This window comes from Scleropages formosus, chromosome 16, assembly GCF_900964775.1.
Source record: "Scleropages formosus chromosome 16, fSclFor1.1, whole genome shotgun sequence".
Classification (NCBI taxonomy): Eukaryota; Metazoa; Chordata; class Actinopteri; order Osteoglossiformes; family Osteoglossidae; genus Scleropages; species Scleropages formosus.
In genome coordinates, this window is record NC_041821.1 from 6,057,443 (window position 1) to 6,077,714 (window position 20,272).

Below are 20,272 nucleotides of genomic sequence, written 5' to 3' on the forward strand. Positions count from 1 at the left end.
GTGCGGGACGTCCCGCGCCACTCCGAAATCCTGTGACGTTGGCCCTCGCGTCACGTGGGCCGGAACGAGGCTGGTCACGTGAGCAGCGACGGACTCGGATCGCCTGGACCGTAACTTCCTTGTTATTATCGGAGATAGTCCACAAAACACAGAGATGGCCGTCTTCGGGTAAGAACGAGTTTAATGTTTTGACTTAATCAGCTCCTGGTTACTAGTAAAGCGGGCATGGAGGAGTGTGGAGAAGTGTCGAGCTGAAGGGAAGACAAAGGCGAGCCAACACACACGGCGCTGAGGCAACCTCCTCGTCCTCCTGCCCACCCCGCGGCGGTTAGCTGAGTGGCTGCCTAAGCTTAGGCTTTTGCTCAAAAAAAACCTCGTCACTTCAGTCAGTGTGTCACTTGCTTTTGGGCCACCTGTGTTTAGAGACAGCCAGAGAGGGCTGTGGAAGGAGAATAAACTTTACATGATTTCAGCCTGCGGAGAACTCGGTTTTGCGGAGGTGGTGGAGGTGGAGGTGGAGGTGGTGGTTCCGGCTCGGCGTTAGGCTAACATGTTTTAGCAAGACTCAAGAGAGGCAGGAAACAAGCAGAAAGAGAAAAAACGGGACGGAAAGCACAAACAGACAGACCGTTGATGAAACGCAAACAACGCGAGAGAGTAAACAAACACCCCGTTTCTTAACTAACCGTAAGTCTGTCAGTCAGCTACTCCTCCGTCCGTGTCCATGATGACTGAGCGCTAGGCTATTTGTCATAGATAAATTCCCTCTCAGACTTGACTGGGAGGAAATCTGTAATAATTAATAATAATATTCGAGTCTATTGCTACTGGTGACACTGGGAGCTATTAAAATAAATACGCTGGTTACCTGTGTGAACACAGTCAGTCCATAATGATTGTGTGTGTGTGTGTGTGTGTGTTGGAAGTAGCAGGTACATGATGATACATGATGATGATGATCTGACAGACTTTCCTGCCCCAAGTGTCCTCTTTCTATTCTCTTTCTTATAACCGGTAGCTGTGCAATTTACTCACCCTGCTGTATTATTTCAGTTTTCTTATTGTCTGCCTTTATTACCAACATTAATTCTGTGGAGGAGCTCTCCCGGAAAGTCTAACAAATAAAATGTTCATGTAATGTAGGAGGAAATGGACAGCCTCTGTGTGTGGGTAGGAGACATGTCACCTCAGTGCTCAGCTCTTAGTGTTTGACATCGCAAAGAATTCCCAACGTATTGATTCATTAATCTGATGGTTTTCTTCAGATTGACTTATGTCTGTAAGCTTCTTAGTAATTTACCCATTTATACACCAGGTAAATACATACATATCATTGTATTATTACTGTATCTGCCTTTATTCAGCATTTGCAAAGAAGTAACTGTTTGTATTGACATATTTCATAAACATATTGATTACCCTACCTGTACATCTTATTTTCCACGTTTCGCATTATGCTTCAGACCATGACTGATACCTAATCAGATACAGCTCCCTTCTGCATCTGAATTCCAGGTTTCAGACTTTATTTCAGTGTCGAGACACTACAGAATCTGTAAGGATGCCACACACAGTTTGCAAGTTGAGCTCTGAATATGAGTAAACTGTAATTAGCACATACTGTACCCTTGTGTTCGGTCTGTTCCCAAGCCTGCTGTGTTTCTCTGATGAATCTCTGCCAAAAGGATATCACGCCATCATCTGTTAGATCCTCATCTATTTATAAGGCAGGTGAAAATGGCCTCTTGGGATTGTGAGGTCTTATTTTCCCCATATACTTTGTCTGAATATTAATAACAAATATGCTGGGAAGCAGAACAGTGCTGGAGTGAAAAGAGGAGGGAAGAGATCTCAGAGATGGTTAAGTTGAAATCGCAGTGTTATAGTCAGGCTCGCAGCAGTTTTCATTTTACAGCCTTTCCATCTTGACTTCCACTTTTAGCTTTGTTTTTGTACCTGTTCCAGTGTTTTGCAAATGCTGAAATGGGATTGGAAGCAGTGGGTTTTTATTTAAATGCATTTCATATGCCATATTTTTTTAATTACAACTCAACACATGCTTTCCACCATGTCAACATTTAAAATATGGAATATTACCTTTTTCTTGGTTCATAGACTTTGACTGATTAAAATAATCAGTGAATATCAGTGTCACTGATTCTTTAATATACTCTTAGTCAGCACTGACAGCAGTCATTTGTTCAATTTAGTTTCACTGTAGAAACTAAATCGCTGATTGAAACCTTTTGGAGTTGCTGCGTTCATTCTACTGTAGAACCCTTGCAGAGATTTCTGACACTGACCGATTGTTGTGATTGTTTTACTTCAGATTTGGAGTCGATCTTGTGGAGCTTGGACCAAGTGTCTTGGCCTAAGACCACCTCTACCTCCCACCTGGAGCAATGATGCTGTGTTGGGGTAGCATGGCCACTGGCCAGTTGGGCCTGGGCGACGTTGTGGGTGGCTTGGTCAGTGAACCCCGGAGATGCACCGTTTTCAGTGGCAGGGGCCTGAAGGAGGTGGCCTGTGGGGGGCAGCACTCGCTCTTCCTGCTGCACGACGGAAGTGTGTATACCTGTGGATCCAACAGCTGTGGACAGCTGGGGCATGAGAAGCCGGGAGGCATGCCAGGTACAGGATGAGATGTCTCTCAGAGAAAATTCAGAGCTCTTGAGAAGGATGTGTGTGTGTCGGTGTGTGCATGCGCACACACACTAATTGAATTGCAGTATCTTGGCATGCTGGCTGTTGACCAGGAGGAATCTGTGTATGGGCACCCATCATAATACAATGGGCACCCATAATAAAAAGATCTACAACTGCAAGCTTTGCAAAACAGATGTTGGGAGAAGGTCCCCTCTTGAGTGGCCATCAGAACCAGTGATGGTAACAGACGTGTCAAATGCCAATTTACGATGGAGCCGATGTAAAACAGGAAATGTCTGGTGATGTATTGCAAACACTCTCACTTTCATTTTTCTGCAGCTTTTGTCTCTCGTCTGTCACTTGTTTCCCACGCTGTTGCTTTTGCCAGTGTGTTACAGCGGCAATCAAACATCTGACGTTTTATGCAAGCTGTTATTAGTATAGTTTTTAAGAACCCTGACTCTCGTTATACATTAATGCGTGTTGGATTTTACAGGTAAAATACAGAGGAAATTTTATGATTGTGGCTGTGTATGTTTATTATAGTGATTGGTGTTTGCTACATTTTTTTGGATGGTTATTTAGCATTATTAATTTAGTTATTTAATTGCAAGCACAATACTTGTTCCTCAAAATATTGACAGCTAATAAAAGACAATGGGTCAGTGTTGCGTTTGTGAAACTCTAGTCATGCTGACACATCGTATTGTATGTCTGCTCTTTAGAGCTTGTGGGAGCACTGGATGCCCAGAAGATTGTCATGGTGTCCTGTGGCTGGGCCCACTCTGTGGCGGTTAATAAGCAGGGTCAAGTGTTTGCCTGGGGGGCAGGCAGCGGGGGCCAGCTGGGCCTGGGCACTGCTGAGGATACTGTCAGAGTCCCCAGGTGGGTTCTGGTCCAAGGGCTGCAGATCATGTTGGACAGCTGCAAGCGGAGAATTCTTATACAGTAAAACACACTGTCATCTGCAATGGCAAATATACGAGTTGTTTCACTACCTTGGTCTTGCTTCTCTTTCACTTGTGCAGGTTGATTAAAAAGCTCTGTGAGCATCGAATTTCTCAAATCACATGTGGTAATCAACACTGCATAGCCCTTTCTAAAGGTAAGAAATTTGTTCCTTTCTTTGGTTAACACAAAATATCTTTGTCATTTTCTGATTTTTTTCCCTCACTCGCTGTACTGGACTGTAGCGGTGAAGGGGGAGCTGAGCCATAAGGTGAAGCTCTCCATTTACCGGTCGATCTACGTCCCTACCCTCACCTATGGTCATCAACTCTGGGTGATGACCGAAAGAATAAGATCGCGGATACAAGCGGCCGAAATGAGTTTTCTCAGCAGGGTGCTGGGACTCACTCTCCGTGACAGGGTGAGGAGTTCGGACATCCGGGAGGAGCTCAGAGTAGAGCCGCTACTCCTTCACATTGAGAGGAACCAGTTGAGGTGGTTTGGGCATCTGATAAGGATGCCCCCTGGACGCCTCCCTTTGGAGGTATACCAGGCACGGCCAACTGGGACGAGGCCCCGAGGTCGGCCCAGGACCCACTGGAGGGGTTATATCTCACAGTTGGCCGGGGAACGGCTGGGGATCCCCCAGGTTGATCAGGAGGAAGTTGCGGGGGACAGGGGCGGCTGGGCCTCTTTGCCCTCCCTGCTGCCACCACGACCCTTTTAGAACAAATGGGTCAGAAGATGGATGGATGGATTTTCTGATTTTTCAACTAACATTTTTTTTAGAAACTTAACATATGGAATCTCCAGAGTGACTCAAAAGTGATTTTATTTGTTTAATCATCAGTAGATTTTTTATCAAAGCAGTTGAACTTAATCAGGATTCATCCTGGGGCTTTAACCCACAACCCTGTAGTTACATGTTGCTAATGCTGCTCAGCATTCCACCTACTGACATCAGGGCTTTAAATGTGGTTATTTTGTCATGGACCATATCAGTTAGGCTTTGGCTCGTCTGGAATGTTCCTTGTCTAACTTTTGATCTCTCCACACAGATGGGCAGCTCTTCACGTGGGGTCAGAACTCCCATGGACAGCTTGGCCTGGGGAAGGCCCAACCCAGCACACTGTCTCCGCAACCCCTGAAATCCCTGTCAGGAATCCCATTGGCTCACATTGCTGCGGGGGGAGACCACAGCTTCGCCTTGTCTCTGTCGGGGGCTGTTTTCGGCTGGGGCAAGAATAGCTGCGGGCAGTTGGGGCTGAACGATGAACAAGGTGCTGATGAAATAAGATGAGGGGAGAATACCTCATAAGTCATTTGAACTGTGTATATAAATTTTGAACTAATTTTATTCAGTCTGTTGGAATTTTATTGGTCTAAACATGGAAATGCATTAATTTCCATTTATGAAGACAAAATGCCTTTTTAAGACACCGACATCCTGCCAGTAATACAGAGGTGCTCCTCGTTTTCTCTTCAGATCGTGCTGTGCCCTGTCATATTAAATTTCTAAGATCACAGAAAGTTGTGTACATCAGCTGTGGAGACGAACATACTGCTGCCCTGACGAAGGTATGTTGTCTCAGTCATGTATTTTAAATCCTGTTATATGCTTTTTCCCCGCTTGTTGTTGGATGAGGAAGGAGCCTTTGTTTTGTATGGCACACTACCCATATTTTTTGGTTTTACTGCTGAAAGCTTTGGTGGTCTTGATTGTCAACCATGAAATGCTTAGCAGCAGCTCAGTTATTCTTCTTGTCAAGGTAACAGACCTTGACGGATCCATTTTTAACACCCTCAGTGTTAGCATCCTCTTTCTAACCAGAAGCTAATTTCCTTTACTGTCAAACTGTACTTTGACCTAATACTGCCCAACTAATGCTGATGCTCTCTCCCTAAACAGTAGGAGCCTTCGTAAGCCTTTATAGAAACCTGTGGCAAGCTGACGCGCGAACCTTTGTTCCCTCCCGTTACCCAATGTCCCTGGCAGGATGGGGGGCTCTTCACATTTGGGGATGGCTCGCAGGGACAGCTGGGCCACGACTCCACCAACAACGAAGCCCTCCCCAGACGTGTGCTGGAGCTTATGGGAAGCGAGGTGTCCCAGATTGCCTGTGGGAGGTGCGATCCTGACCCGTTGATGTCATCAGCTCAGGCAGGGTGTAGGTCATGAGCTGTGAATGTCTGCAAAATTAGTCATTCAGAAAGTCCAGCGTCCTTTTCACATGTCCTTGACAAAGTGAAATCCACATTCCTTTTGTAATAGCATGGTGTCCAGCCAGTTCCTTCCAGAACACCTATGAAGACATGAGTTGTCTGAATCTAAGGAACTTGTTGTTTTCTTAGACAACAACCTTGTCAGCAGTTGCTATTATATCAGTGCACAGAGCAGGAAAATTCCAATCAGTAAACACAAAATGTTCCAAACACCCATGTCGGTTAATGCAGCGCACATTAAAGTGCTTTAACTGGGAAACTTGCAGAATGCAGACCTAGGTTTCTTTACTTTGCTTGTCATGTTGGTGGTGTAACAAAGCCCAGTATTTAGTCTTTCTCCACATAATCTTGCATCATGGTGTCCTTGTTTACACATAGTGTCCTCGGTTTCAGTGGAATCAGCTTATTAGTTTATAGCCAGTGGCTTTTGTTTGTCCTTGCAGGTACCACACCCTGGCATTTGTACCTTCCTCCAGCACGGTCTATGCATTCGGCTGTAACACTAGTGGCCAGCTGGGCACCGGTAGTAAGGGCATTGCTAAGAGCCCGTTGCCCATCAAAGGCATCTTCTTCAGCCATAGAGGAGGCCATTCCATGTCAGGTGACATCATCGTATTCTGTGTGTTGTGCACGTGTGTGTAAGTGTGCTTGGTGTTCCTTCGAGAGCTGGCAGCAACCGTATTGGGATAAGTGGTGCCATCTGCTGTTGGGAGGAACTCTGGGGCCTAGCCTACTCTTACAGCATGTGCTGTACCAGACTGCAGGAAGGAGCTTCTGAAGACTGCTGGGAATCTGGGCTGCCTTTCATCATGACACTATAGGGATACTTTTGCGCAGTGCTTAACTGTAGTACATTTAGCGAATTCTGGACGTGGTAAAATAAGTGTGTACGAAGCCTTGTTTTCCTGCTCTTTTCTTTTACAGTGAATGGGTTATGGAAATCAAGTCCAGGCAGATTACAGAACATCTTAAGGAATTCCTTGTTATTGTTGGGGTGGTTTTGTTTGACAGTGTCGTACTGTGTAGAATATAAACATCTGAAGGTTTGTGTACACGGAGACAAGTTCATTTTCTTCTGAGGTGTGAGTACACGCAGAAAAGGGCTTCACTTTTATAATCAAATGAGAAGTCTAAAAATATTTCCTAGGGTATGCATGTAGTATGTGAGTGCACTTAAGGACATACCAGGATTGTGACTTAGTATTTCCTCTTACAATTTGTTTGCCATTGTCATATGTGTGGTATTCTTCTTTACTTAACCATTTACTGTTTTTCTTCTTTCTCTTCTGTAGAATTTGAACATTATACTGTTAGAAAAATTCATTGTGGGGGAGACCATAACTTCTTATTGTATTCAAATAAGGAGGTAACTATACACTGCAGAATTTCTTCACGTCTTGGATTTTTACTGCTTTTGGTGGTGTAACCTCAGGCTGATCATCTCAGGAGTCATTTAATGAGACTGTACAGTGCTGATTTCTTCAATTTCCTGTAAACACGAATCTGTGTGTATTGTACCGATGGCTAGATGGGCTCTTTTGAAAAAGTGTGTCCTGTATGAGCCAAGCACTACATATTGAGCTGAAGAAACACTGATGTTTAGAACAACATCCTTCTGTACCAGTAAGAGAAGAGAATTTGTTGGATTTGTTTCAAAGCCAAAATCATTCCCAGGCATGAAAATAATACATATCCTAGAAACTTCTCAGTATAATTAAAGATAAATTTAACACACTAAACACAGGTATAGTGGTGCAAACTGGGACTAAACATGAGGTGATTTTTCTGAAATCAGTGCGTATTATGCTCAGTCATATTATGTGTATTGGACAGAAAAACAGCAGTATGAGTGCATGTAGACTCACACACTTGGTGGCGCTGTTGTTCCAACTGTAGAAAAACTTCCCAGTCTGAGTCCTCAGCAAAACAAAACACAGACCCATAAGAGAGTATTTAGTTGCCAGAGTTGGATTTTTTAATGGCGCTTTTATGTTAGGACATTGTCCTATGTTTTCTTTAGTAGCTATTAACCTTTTGTTCCATAGTAGGAATGTTCTCTTAAGATCATAACTAGCATAGTGTTTACAACTGAGGCCTTGTACTCTAGGAACCCAGAACCAAATCCCACCTCTGCTCTAGTGCTCTTGAGCAAGGTCAATTGCTCCAGTAAAAACTATCCAGCTGTATAAATGGGGATGCAATTGTAAATATCTTTAACAGCGTTAGCTGCTTTAAATAAAAATTTCAGCTAAATGAGTAAAGGTAAATATGAAACACTGGTCATTGTTTCACTAAAACTATTTTACTTATTCTTCATGTCACATTTTATCCTGTTCCCTTCTCTCTGCAGAACTCCATCGCACCTGAAGACTTTCGTGTTATTAACACCACAAAAAGCATCTCGATCATTAATTATGAGAATCTGGACACTTGGCGAATGAGGCTTACAGACAGCACGGATTCCAGTATCACTAAGTAAATGTTTACACCTTTTATTTACTTCACACGATGTTTTTTCTCATTGGTTATGGTTTCATATATTCTGAAAGACTGTACACTATCTTTTACATTTTTGCTTGTTGCTTATCATTTTAAAAATATTTGTGACTGTCCCTTTTATATATATTCTTTACCACGCTTATTGCAGTACAGGATTGTATGTTGACATAATATTTTAATTGTAGCATTTGCTTTTCATATCTGATAGCTTTTTTATTTTTAAACTTTCTAGTGATATAATTCTTCTTCTGTCATCAACTGCATGTTGGAATGCCAGCTTCCTGGACCAAAGGTAAGTGTGGTCGTGGGTTACAGTTCAAACTAGTGTAACATTCCAGTCCTTAACTTTTGGCCCAAGTTATTGGGTTCAGGTTTGAATTTGAGCTTAATGGGCACCAGGTTTCTGTCAGAGTCACTCAACTTGGTCTGCGATTAGATTTATGAAGGGCTACAGAAAGGTTTCATCGTCAGAAAAAACTTCAAGACGTCTGTCTGAATCCAAGATAGACTACGTGCGGTAACCTTGGTTGGCACCATGGGGCCCAGTGATACCAGTAGGGAAGATCAGGTTATTCATTCATAATGCTCACTTTATGTGCTTCATGTGTTTTGTTGGAATTGGGACTTGTAACATACATCCCAAAGTGCTGTTCCATGCAAACAGCATTCAAATGTACTTAGAAGTGATGAGGAAGCACTTTTTTTCTTTTTTTTTTTTTTTTTTATAAAAGTCTCCCCCCCAACCCCCACCCCGGGCACAGAGGATTGTGTCACAAATGTTGTTAAGATAAAAATCTTGTTATTGCGGTAAAATGTTAACCTTTTACAATAACAGAGATGTATTTAAGCAATTCTGATTATGTAATTACATAAAAATATATTGCGAGAGGAAATTGCACATAAGATTGTATAGTTATGTAATTAACTTTTATCTAGCTAAAAATACTTAGCATCTCTGTATATAAGAGATAATTATGGCCATCTAAACAGTGCTATCACTACCCCCCAGGATTAATTTGTAAGAAGTTATTAAAGTTGATTTCATTGTTCTGGAAATCACTGGGATGGAACAGAAATATTTTGCGCAAAAATCTGCTTAAAAGCCAGGAACTTCAGTTTACGCAACAGATTTAATCCGGGTTCATCGCTCAGTCTCCGCCTGCCGGAACAAACCTGGTCTGCTTAGCCTCTCCTTCAGCTGCTACACTAGAGCGGCATCTTTGACCGCTGCCCTGTGTCAAGGGACAGATGTGGTAACTCTGTTTGTGTGATGCTGGTTCACATTTCTCTCCCACCCACTAGCGATGACGGACACTTTAAGACCAACCCTAGGATCCCTGGCATTGACCTGAACTCTGTCAGGCTGCTCTTTGATACTCTCATGAAGCCTGCATTTTCCAAACTGCTGGAGCAGGTATGCTGTGCTTTGGCTTTTTTGCCTATGCTGGTAACCTCCCCCAAAGGCCCATGGGGCTGTAGTCATGTAGGCACACTGGCTCGTGCACCTTCCATCCTGAAAGGTGCTTCCTGCTGGTGGTGAGGTGAAGAACAGCCTATCCGATTGTGCTATGGTAAACAGCTGTGAACTTTTCTCTAATTTGTACTCCAAAACCATTTGTTCAGCAGTCTGGTTTGGATCGCAACCACGTTGTGGTTCCGTGCTCAAGCTGGCCAGGGAGATCCACCCGTGCTGTTGGTTGGCAGGCTTGACCCAGAATGTTCACTGGAATGAGTCATGGGTTCCAACATTGCTCTCATTTGTTCTTAAATCAGACTGAACTTGGTGTTCCCTTCGAAGGCCTGCTTCTGTTAGAAACCATCAAGCTTCAGGCCGCACCCTGTGGTTTGTGGCCTTGGTTATTAAATGTTTCTTAGGTTATTAAAATCTTCCTTTTGCTGTCAGACTGAAACGTTTTTCCCAAGAGCAAGCTGTCTCTACTTTCTGATGCTGATCCAACTTGATGCCCTCAAGAAAAAATGTTTTCTGCCTTAATGTTGTATCTGTGTAATACTGTAGGATCATTGCTTGTGGTTTATGGTGTAAAGTGTGATATAATACCAGGACATCCTTACTTCCCATGCTTCTTTGCTGCTTACATCCTGCAGGCCACCAAGAGCTTTGAGAGCCTCCTGATCCCCCAGCTGCCTTGCTCGCCGCCCGACGTGGAGGCCATGCGAATTTATCTGATTCTCTTTGAATGTCCCGTGCTCCAAGATTCAAAATATTTCATCACGCTGACCATCCCTCTGGCCATGGCTATATTGCGGCTGGATGCCAACCCCAGCAAAGTGCTTGGTACACTTCCATGGTCATACTGCTCTCCTCATGTCCACATACATTGCCGTTTTGTGCTGGTGACATTTAAATAAGGAATTTTCTTCATACTAGAATTGTCTCCACAGCACTGCTTTTGTTTATAACTCTGGGAGAGAAGTGTTGGTGACTCTATTGCTTTATCAGCACATGGGTTCAGTGACATGAAGATGACCATGACCTTCTGCACTGTGTACCAGACAACTGGTGGTCCTTGGTGGATGGCAGCGTTTTCTCCCGCTTGGTGGAGATATACAAAAACACGGTGGTGTTTCTTCTAACTGGTGGCAAAGCACTTCTCATCCCGGTATTCCTTGAGAGCTATATCAGTGCTACATTGCGGCTTCTGGAGAAGCTGCACAAGGTGAGGTTACCTGGCTGTGAAGTATAATTAGCTGATTCTTACTCATTGTTTCTTAATAAAGTGTGACTGTTGTTCCAGGTGAACCTGAAAGCCCAGCACGTGGAGTACAATCAGTTTTACATTCCTGACATCACGAGCCTGGTGGACATCCAGGAAGACTACCTCAAATGGTTCCTGAGTAAAGCTGAAATTGTAAGTGTCCAAACCCCAGGCTCCAGCTGGGCTCCTCACTCTATTTGAGCAGCTGTATCGACCATTCTATGGAATTTGAAGCACGAGTGGGATTTCCCAGAAACACCTCTTACTCTCTCTCATGTCTAGCACGCCTCTAAAACGTGACCTGTGAGCCTCATATACATGGAACTGAGGAAAATTTAGAGGGGTTTTCAAAGTCCTGCTACATTTATAATGGCTCATTAATTTTGTCTTTCTTCCTTTTCAGAAAATGAGGTCACCACCAGTACAGGTGAGGAATGTTCTGGAACAAACATCGTATAGAGAAAACAATACATTTAAAAAAAAAAAAAAAAACGAGACTAAGTAGTGAATGCTGGCATTTCCTTCCAGAGCTCGGTGACTCTGTGTGCCTACCCATTTATTCTCAATGCACAAGCCAAGACAACCATGTTGCAGACAGATGCTGAGCTACAGATGCAGGTACTGATTATTTTCTTGTATTCTTTCTGAGTGTGTGATGGACAGTTGTTTAGTCTGGTGCCCTGTATTTCTCAGGAGAGGTTCCTGATCACTATGATGATAACTGGGTTGGTTGTTATTGACAGATAATAAATAGGATTGAATGAATTAATGGCTGGATGACTGATGGATTGAGTGCTGGATAGATTGATGGGATTTGATGGATGTCTTGACTGCCGGGGGAGGCTTGCATGGCTGATGCGTGACGGGCACTGTCACTGTGAGCCCAGATGGCAGTGAGTGGCGCCAATTTGCACAACGTGTTCATGCTACTGACGCTGGAGCCACTTCTGGCACGGAACCCCTTCCTGGTGCTACACGTGCGCCGTGCCCACTTGGTGAGCGATGCCCTGCGTGAACTCGCCGTCTACTCCGACATCGACCTCAAGAAGCCGCTCAAGGTCAGGGTCTCGTCTTGGTCTTCCTCAAGAGTTTTCAGGTTTGGCCAGCTCAATGTGGCTTAGTCTGTAGAAAGGAGAAATGTCAATGTAAAACCAAAGCATGCAGTTAAAGAGCAAAAGTAACTCCTGGATACCTACAGGAAGTACCCGCAGTGTAGAGGTGGGAATTGAGTGGTTGATATTGTAGGTGACTCCACACAGGTGATTTTTGATGGAGAGGAGGCTGTGGATGCCGGAGGAGTGACCAAGGAGTTCTTCCTGCTGCTGCTCAAAGAGCTGATGGACCCGGTATATGGCATGTTCACCCAGTACTCCGAGTCCAACCTTCTGTGGTTCTCTGACAAGGTGAGGCTCTCGCACAAATTTTTTATATCTATATTCATCTGCAGCATGATTTCTGTAGTTATATAAAACATTTTCATCAATATGAACATGCTCTTACAACAAAGGAAAGTTTCTTCCTTTTTCTTCACACAGAAAAGATCACATTATTTACATTTATTCATTTAGCACATGGTAAACAGTAAGGTGCTAAATATTGACATGATGCAGCTGAGCTGCTAAATTTGAGCCTTTTATGAGGTGTGCTGTAAAAAAAAAAAAAAAATCAGCAGATGGGTTACTGTACCACCTGTTCCCAGGTTTGTGGTTTCTGACATTTTGTCATCCGTCTATGAGCAGTGCTTTGTGGAGCACAACTGGTTCCACCTAATTGGGATCATCTGTGGCCTGGCCATCTACAACTCCACAGTGGTAGACCTGCACTTCCCTCTTGTCCTCTACAAGAAGCTGCTAGATGTGTCCCCAACTCTGGATGACCTGAAGGAGCTCTCCCCCACAGAGGGAAGGTAATGATACCCTTGCTGGCCACACAGGTGCAGGGTACACATGGTATTGTCCATACTCAAAATATCAGAACCTAGTATTTTATTGAAGGATGCCAGGATAGGACAGGATGGTACTTTATTAATCCCTGCAGGAAAATTTAAATAATGCAAACTATCAAGGTAATGTCACAGACTAGTTGTCACTGTCCGTCTTAACTAACGCTGCATTTCCTTTCTGACCCACATAGAAATAAGAAATTACATAGCAAGAATTTTCCTAATACAAAAAATGTGAAAACCCAACCATTTTTAGCTAGTATAACATTTTTTTTAATTTAATCCACATGTTATATAACCCATTCCCAGTGCAGCATTTAGCTGGCTGTAAGCATCAGTTGTCAGTGATTAATAGTTTGCAGGTGGTCATAAGGAAATGATGTAACATCAAGTCCCTAAATTACCCATGAAGTATCAGACTTTGCAGCTGCTCTGTGTTGCATGTGGCCACAGATGAGTAAAGCACAGAAGTGCAATCTCTTGTGGGTGTAAACCTGTTTCGTGTAGACTGTACTAATGTAGATTTTCTCTTGGATCAGTTTAAAGACTGCATTTGGTAGAGAATAATATTTAAAAACCCAAAGTCTTTCAGAAGTAGGTGCTATGTAGGAAGGTAAAGTTTCAAATGGAAAACCTGGTCAGATGACCTTCGGAGTCCAGAATGAGTCCCTATAACTGGGATGCTAATTAAACTGCCTAACATTTTCTCATGTCAGATGCTCATTTCACCCACCTGCCCTTAGGTGCCATAAGCTCCTTGCTACTAAGTGTTTCATACTGGTGTATGGATGTCTACACTGCTGGAATTTGGAGTCTCTGTGATCTTTTCCATGGTACCACACTGTTAATAAATAGTTCACTAACAGCATGGCAAATGTGATGTCAGCACTGCAGTTTGGCCCTGCATCTCTCCTCTGTTGATGGAATACACTTGCTAGGTGCCCTTGAATGGTCACAGTGGGTGTGTTCCTTATTAGCCATTTTGTCTTAGCTGTAGCTTTTCAGTGGGCTTACTTTCACCGCTCAAGCCTGCACCCTATTCTTTGTGTCTCTTTGTCATGGTAGGAGTCTGCAGCAGCTCCTCAACTATGATGGGGATGACTTTGAGGATACCTTCTGTCTCAACTTTGCGGTAAGTGAGAGGTGATGAAGCTGCATGCCTGTGCAGCGTGCGTAAGGGGTTAGGGATAGGAACGCTGCAGTGTGCATCCCAGGGGGCCACAGTTTCATACCCCTACACCACAGTTCTGAAGAGAACACTCCACCCTTTCACCAGTGGCTCTGTTTCTTTTAATACCATCATTTTTTTTGTTCTTTGATACAGACCTTATGTCTCACTAGACTATTTATTTTTATTTGTTACTGAGTGACAGCTCCTTCCCTCAGATCACAAGGGAGTACTATGGCCTGACCGAGATGAAGGAGCTGGTCCCTGGTGGAGAGAACATAGTTGTTCAGAAGTCCAACAGGTGGGTTCCCTACTGCTCCCATCTGCTCGCCTTCCACTTCTTCAAGGGCAACTTCTGCATCATCTTCTGTTGAACACAGCTGAACTGGATATGGCTGAATGTAGTGTTTTGTTTTGTTTTTTTTTTTTTTTTAGATTAATGCTGATGCAGTGATTCTAACATATGTTCAATTTTTGGATTAGCAATATTCAAATTCTGTCATCCACAAGCGTAACGTTTCCCTCGAGGCTTGTGGAGACAGACAAGTGACTGTGAGAAGTGAAATGCAAAAACACGCAACATAAAATCCTAACTGTGTAGATTTTTTTTTTTTTTTTTTTTAAACAGCCTGTCTTGGCGTTCGGTGCGAAACCCATAGGCAGCGACCCAGAAAAACTCAGTCTTGCCAAAACGGAGACTGTTTGTTGGCAGCTTTACAGAGCAGCCATTTTAAAGGCCGTGTGTTGACTTGGGGAGGAAAAGGCCGCTGTTTCCCAGGCAAAGGCAGTCGCTTAGCGGTCAACAATAGGTGCAGGGGTCCATATCGCTGATCTTGGGGCCGCTTGGGAAGCTTGTTTCCAGGTGGATGGAAAGCATGGGTTTAGGGCGGGAAAAGCTCACTTCCCCTTTTTATTACTTTGCACGGTGTGTGTGACTGGTTCGCGTACAAACAGTGCTCGCCAAGCAAGCCTTGCCAACAATAAGGGTGTGTTCCTTGTCGATTGGGTGTATTCCCATGCTGGGTGCGGAGACCAGGGTGCTCTCTGGCAGTGTCTTGCCCCGCTTTCTGAGCAGCCGTGCCACATGCAGGGACAGGTGGTCTGCTTTCGGCAGAGGAGCGGCGGGCCAGATGTCAGTTCCCAGTTAACTACAGATCGTGTTGTTTACAAAATCTGCTTTCAGTTCAGAACATGGCCTAACATTCATTTAGAAAAATCAGTGTGAGCTATTTTACTGTTTCATTTGTTTTGCTCAAGTTTCATACATTTCTTGTCATTTTAATGACCCTCGCAATTGGTGCGGAGCGCTCCATGTTCATCGCTTGCCACTGTGATGTGAGGCATTGGGCCTCCAGATTGAGGGCTGTGTACCATGCATGTGGATGATAACATGCACATCGCTGCTCCAGATGGGTCGTGACAGAGATCTCATTGTATGAAACGTTACATAACATGATTTCCTGATACAGAGCCTTACGGTGTTATAGTTTAACTGTTTGCAGTGTTTGTCTGTGGAATCTCATAGAAGTACCTTTTTCAAGGAGATAACTGAGCCTATCCTTGCATTTTTTTTTAAGTTTAGGGCTATCAGGGTGTCTAGTTAAGAGTTGTTGCTTTGCTCTCAAGCACTAGGTCCAAATCTCACTTTGTGCTGTAGTACCCTTGAGCCAGGTACTTACCCCAGGTTGATACTGTAAAAACTACCCAGCTGTATAAATGGGTTAGTAACTGTAAGTAACAGTGTACAAACTTCACACTGGAAAAGTGTCAGCTAGAAGAACAAATAATAAAGGTTCCCAACCCAGTGTTCCAGCTTTGGTTTTGGGGGGCTGAAGGACTGGGGAATGAAATGGCATTTGGTGTGACCATGCTGTGGCAACCGTGTGTGTTTCAGGGAAGACTTTATAAAGGCCTACCTGAACTACATATTCGACAGCTCGGTGAAGGAGCTGTACGGCGCCTTCTCCAGCGGCTTCCTCAAGGTGTGCGGAGGCAAGGTGCTCTCCCTCTTCCAGCCCTCAGAGCTCATGGCCATGGTGGTGGGAAACAACAACTACAACTGGGAGGAGATGGAGAAGGTCAGAGCCCTCCGTCATCACACACAAGTGTTGGCACCGGAACACATTAAGAAAACTCAAATAAAATTTTGTTGCTAGGGCTATTATTTCATTAAATGTTGTTTTTTCTGTTCTTTTGGCCATTATCAATAACCACGTGTCCAGTACAGTCTCAAGGTGGTCCGAAATCTAACCCAAAAGCAATAATTTGTGAGGCAGGGTACATCCTGGCCAGGATGCCAATTCATCACACGCTACTAATTTACAGACTACAAGCAGTTTAGACTCACCAGTTCACTTTTGGGCTGTGAGAGGAAACAAGAACACAAAGAGGAAACCCTCATGAAGACAGGGAGACCCTGCAAACTCCACACAGACTGATCCAGAAGCTGTGAGGCACCAGGGCTACCTGCTATGCCACCTTGCTGGCCCTTCTTTGACATATTGCAGTAATTATTCGTTAAGCATGGTTTGACAATGTAACATAAAAAGCAAGGCTGCAGTTTTGGTCTTGTTCCATCACACAGAGTCACAACCATTCTACATGGAATGTGTAACCACCGGTGGCTAGATCAGGGTTCAGAGATGAAGTGCTTTTCTTCCTGCCACCTCAGGACTCTGTTGGCTTAGTGGGCCCTGCTTACGTTACCTATGCTATAAGGAGAGGTGGATGTTGCGGTGTCAAGCAGGAGGAATGTTTCTCGGTGCCCGATGTTTGTTCAAGCTCCACTTGCATTCTGAGCAGGTGTTTCATAACGTGCTCAGTAAGCCAGTAAAGTGTATATGAACTCTGTAAAGGGGTTAGGTGGTGGCAGAACTTACTCACTTGGCCCTGCTGAGAAATCTGGACTTTCAGTGTTTGCTGAAGTTCCGGGCATTGTTTACCAAGTCCAGAATGTTATAAAAATATGCTAAGAAATAGGTTCCTGAGCGAATACACATTTTGGGGGGGGCAGCAGTAATAAAGACTAACAATGTATTTGGGCTAGGGTAAAACAGACACTGGAGTACTAACTCTTATTTGTAGTCTGTGTGTTGAGTGTTCTGAGACAAAAGTTAAATAAGTGCTATGATGTTTCATTTCATTGTTTTTCCTTTTTCATTTCCAGAATGCCATTTACAAAGGGGAATACTCAGCTTCACACCCTACTGTGAAGATCTTCTGGGAAGTCTTTCACGAATTTCCCCTGGAGAAAAAGAAGCAGTTCTTACGTACGTATGGGGGCATGAAATGGATGATCCTTTACACCAGCAGTTCTTAATCCCGAGTGCATGGACCCTTTGAGCAACTGTGAATGGGCTTCTGGGGGTTCGTGAAGAACGGGCTTGCCTTATCTAAACAAAACGTAAAAATAAAGTATAACCGTCCTCTATGACACAGTTTGGTGTGAAGGCCATCAAGTTTCAACGCAATGAATGAGTTCAATGTTTTTCTGAATTTAAAGAATTTTTTTGAGAACAGGGTCATTAGCTTTCAGTTGGGATCTTAGAAGTTCCTGTGCTCTAGAACTCCTTACTGTAGATGGAAATCCTGCATTAATAGACTAATATGCTTCTTTACAATTATCGTTTAGGATTACCATAATAGGAGAAAATGCTGGATTTTAATATGGGACTTAGTTGCTTTTATCCAAGACAGCTTGTGTGCTTTAGGACTTAAACAGCTTTTTTTCTTGTACTGAATCAGTTCCTTACCTTCTGTAAGGGTACAGCAGATTTCTTCTTGGGCCTTGAAACTGCAACCCTTAAGGTACAAATGCAATTCCACAGCTGCAGAACCATGTGTTTCTGGAAGGTCTAACAACGGAAGAATGGAAAAGGCACAGGCCAGCTTACACCTGTCTGCTAGACTTGTGTTATTAGGTTAGCGCAGATCCTCAGCCCAGGAGGTAACGCATTTCTTTGCTGGTGCCCTAGTGTTCCTGACAGGCAGTGACCGCATCCCAATCTACGGCATGGAGAGCCTTCGCATAATCATCCAATCGACGGCGGCCGAGGAGCACTACCTGCCCGTGGCACACACCTGCTACAACCTGCTGGACATGCCCTGCTATCAGACCAAAGACACGCTGCGGCAGCGCCTCACACAAGCCGTGGAGCAATACGAAGGCTTCAGCCTGGTGTGAGCTTGGAGACGGGATCCCTGCCCTTGCCCTGCCCCGAACCCCGTCCACTGCACTTTATTGCTCCTGTGGAAAGAACAGCTGCGGTCTGCTGTTAACCAGAACATAGCAGTTTTCCCCAGGACCAGAGGTCAGGACGAGGGTATGGGGGGGACCTGGCTGTCAGTGTGTGTCCTTGAAAAAGAGGGAATTGGTGAATTATTCTCTAAAATATGTGCATCACCAAATTTTCCAGGGGATCAGTTTTTTCTTTTGTGAGAATAAGTGATGCCTGCTAAATTTGTGCTTTTGTTGTACAAGTTTCAGAAAAGATTTTAATTCTGGTTTCTTATTTGCGGTTCGCTTGATTTCTGAGTCATGCAAACAGGTGGACTTGAGCTGAGAAGTCAAGGGTGGTATTTCGTCCCTTTTTTTGTGACACAGGGAGTTGACCAAGGCTCAGAACTTTGAGGCAGGATCTCGTCCTGGGACTGTGGGCTGGGGAGTTTTGTCCCTGACATCGGAGGCAGTGGTGTCGGGTCTTGCGTGCAGATCACTGCTTTCTGGACATCTTCGGAAACACTTAGCACAGTGTGTTGTGGACTGCTTTGGGGGATTAGAATCCCCTGCCCTGAGGGGGAGGTACAGTCGGATGTTTTGATTTGACCTCCCTCCCCCACCCATTTGCTTACTCCACTCAGAGAGAGTCAACAAAGCGGTCAGTGTTTTATCTGCAGCGAGTATCGCCTTCGATAGCAAGTTGGCGGCTGCGTACGGCGGATTAGCTGCTTACAAGGGGACTGTACACGCTGTAAATGTGCATGCAGTGGACCATTGATAGTGTGTGGGTTGCGGTGTAAAAAGAACTACGGCTGAAAGTAATTTGTGGGACGCAGGGCTAGGAACCCCATTTGTGTCTGATTCCAGTTCCAGTGAGTTACAGCTTGGCCATTTACCCCAAGTATTAAAAGCAATTATTGATTCACTTCGGTGTAGTTTTAAATGTATCCGGTCATTGTGTGGGTTTTTTTTTTTCCCTTTTCCCTTTCTCAGGAACACTTTCCTTTTTCTGTTCTGTTCCACTTCCTGTGAAGTACAAAGCAGTTTATACTGTAAAGGTAAACCTTTTGCCTGAGCAACCATGCTGGTTGAACAAAAATAGGCTAAAAGGAGTAAAAAATTGAGTGAAAAGCACTGCCATTTAGATTTTTTAATATTTTAAATACAGTTTGAACCCACATTCAGCCTCTGGCCACACACCCTCTGTTCATTCACACAAATCATGAACATGAAATATTCCAGTATACTGCTCAATAATGATATACTCCGTAGTCATACATGTGCAACTAGTCATCTGTCTTCTTTGTTAGTTTAAGCATTGTCTATTTTTCCATGTAACTACCTGCTAGTCAGTAACTGGTGTAGCAGGACCAGGTTTGCCACAGCGTGAGTGACAGGGAGCGCTCCTAGTCTTTGTCAAGTGGTTATTGGTAGGTACTAGTGAGCGTGTCCGCACTGTACTGAGCCCTGACAGCGTTGCACGAATCGGCACCACGTTGAGTGTAATAATTCACAGCTGCAGGACACTTGTACCTGTGAAACGGCTTTGCAGCATGTATGACGCATTCGAGTTGCGCTTTACTGAGAAATTCAAATGATTTCACAATGGAGGTGTCTGTCAATGTATGCAAACAAGGGCTTATTCAGTGGCTGTTCATGACTTTATTAATAAAGTACATGTTTACTTTTATAGTTTTTGGATGTTATTTCCTTTATGAAAACATTTCCTCCTGTTTTATTTGGCTTTTTCTCCAGTGACTTGCCATGTTTGTACACTAAGCTACTTACAATGATTTAGCCATGTATTACACCAGGATAATTTTTACTGTATGAATTTATGCTAAGAACTTTACTCTAGCTTACTAGAACAGGGATCTGAACTTGGGTCCTTCATGTGGAAGGGCATGGTT

At 43.9% G+C, this 20,272-nt stretch overlaps 1 protein-coding gene across 1 annotated transcript; it reads left to right on the top strand.

Annotated features, from left to right (window-relative positions):
• Positions 1 to 69: 69 nt before the first annotated feature.
• Positions 70 to 20,052, top strand: herc3 (HECT and RLD domain containing E3 ubiquitin protein ligase 3). The gene is made up of 25 exons (XM_018735798.2): positions 70 to 168; positions 2,330 to 2,631; positions 3,372 to 3,531; positions 3,675 to 3,751; positions 4,653 to 4,874; positions 5,081 to 5,172; positions 5,591 to 5,721; positions 6,261 to 6,418; positions 7,110 to 7,183; positions 8,168 to 8,292; positions 8,549 to 8,608; positions 9,619 to 9,730; positions 10,423 to 10,612; positions 10,831 to 10,994; positions 11,073 to 11,186; positions 11,437 to 11,460; positions 11,562 to 11,651; positions 11,921 to 12,091; positions 12,293 to 12,436; positions 12,773 to 12,939; positions 14,041 to 14,107; positions 14,362 to 14,444; positions 16,038 to 16,221; positions 17,310 to 17,412; positions 18,118 to 20,052. The coding sequence occupies exons 2-25, from the start codon at positions 2,403 to 2,405 to the stop codon at positions 18,324 to 18,326; spliced, it is 3,150 nt and encodes a 1,049-aa protein (XP_018591314.1). The 5' UTR covers positions 70 to 168; positions 2,330 to 2,402; the 3' UTR covers positions 18,327 to 20,052.
• Positions 20,053 to 20,272: the final 220 nt, after the last annotated feature.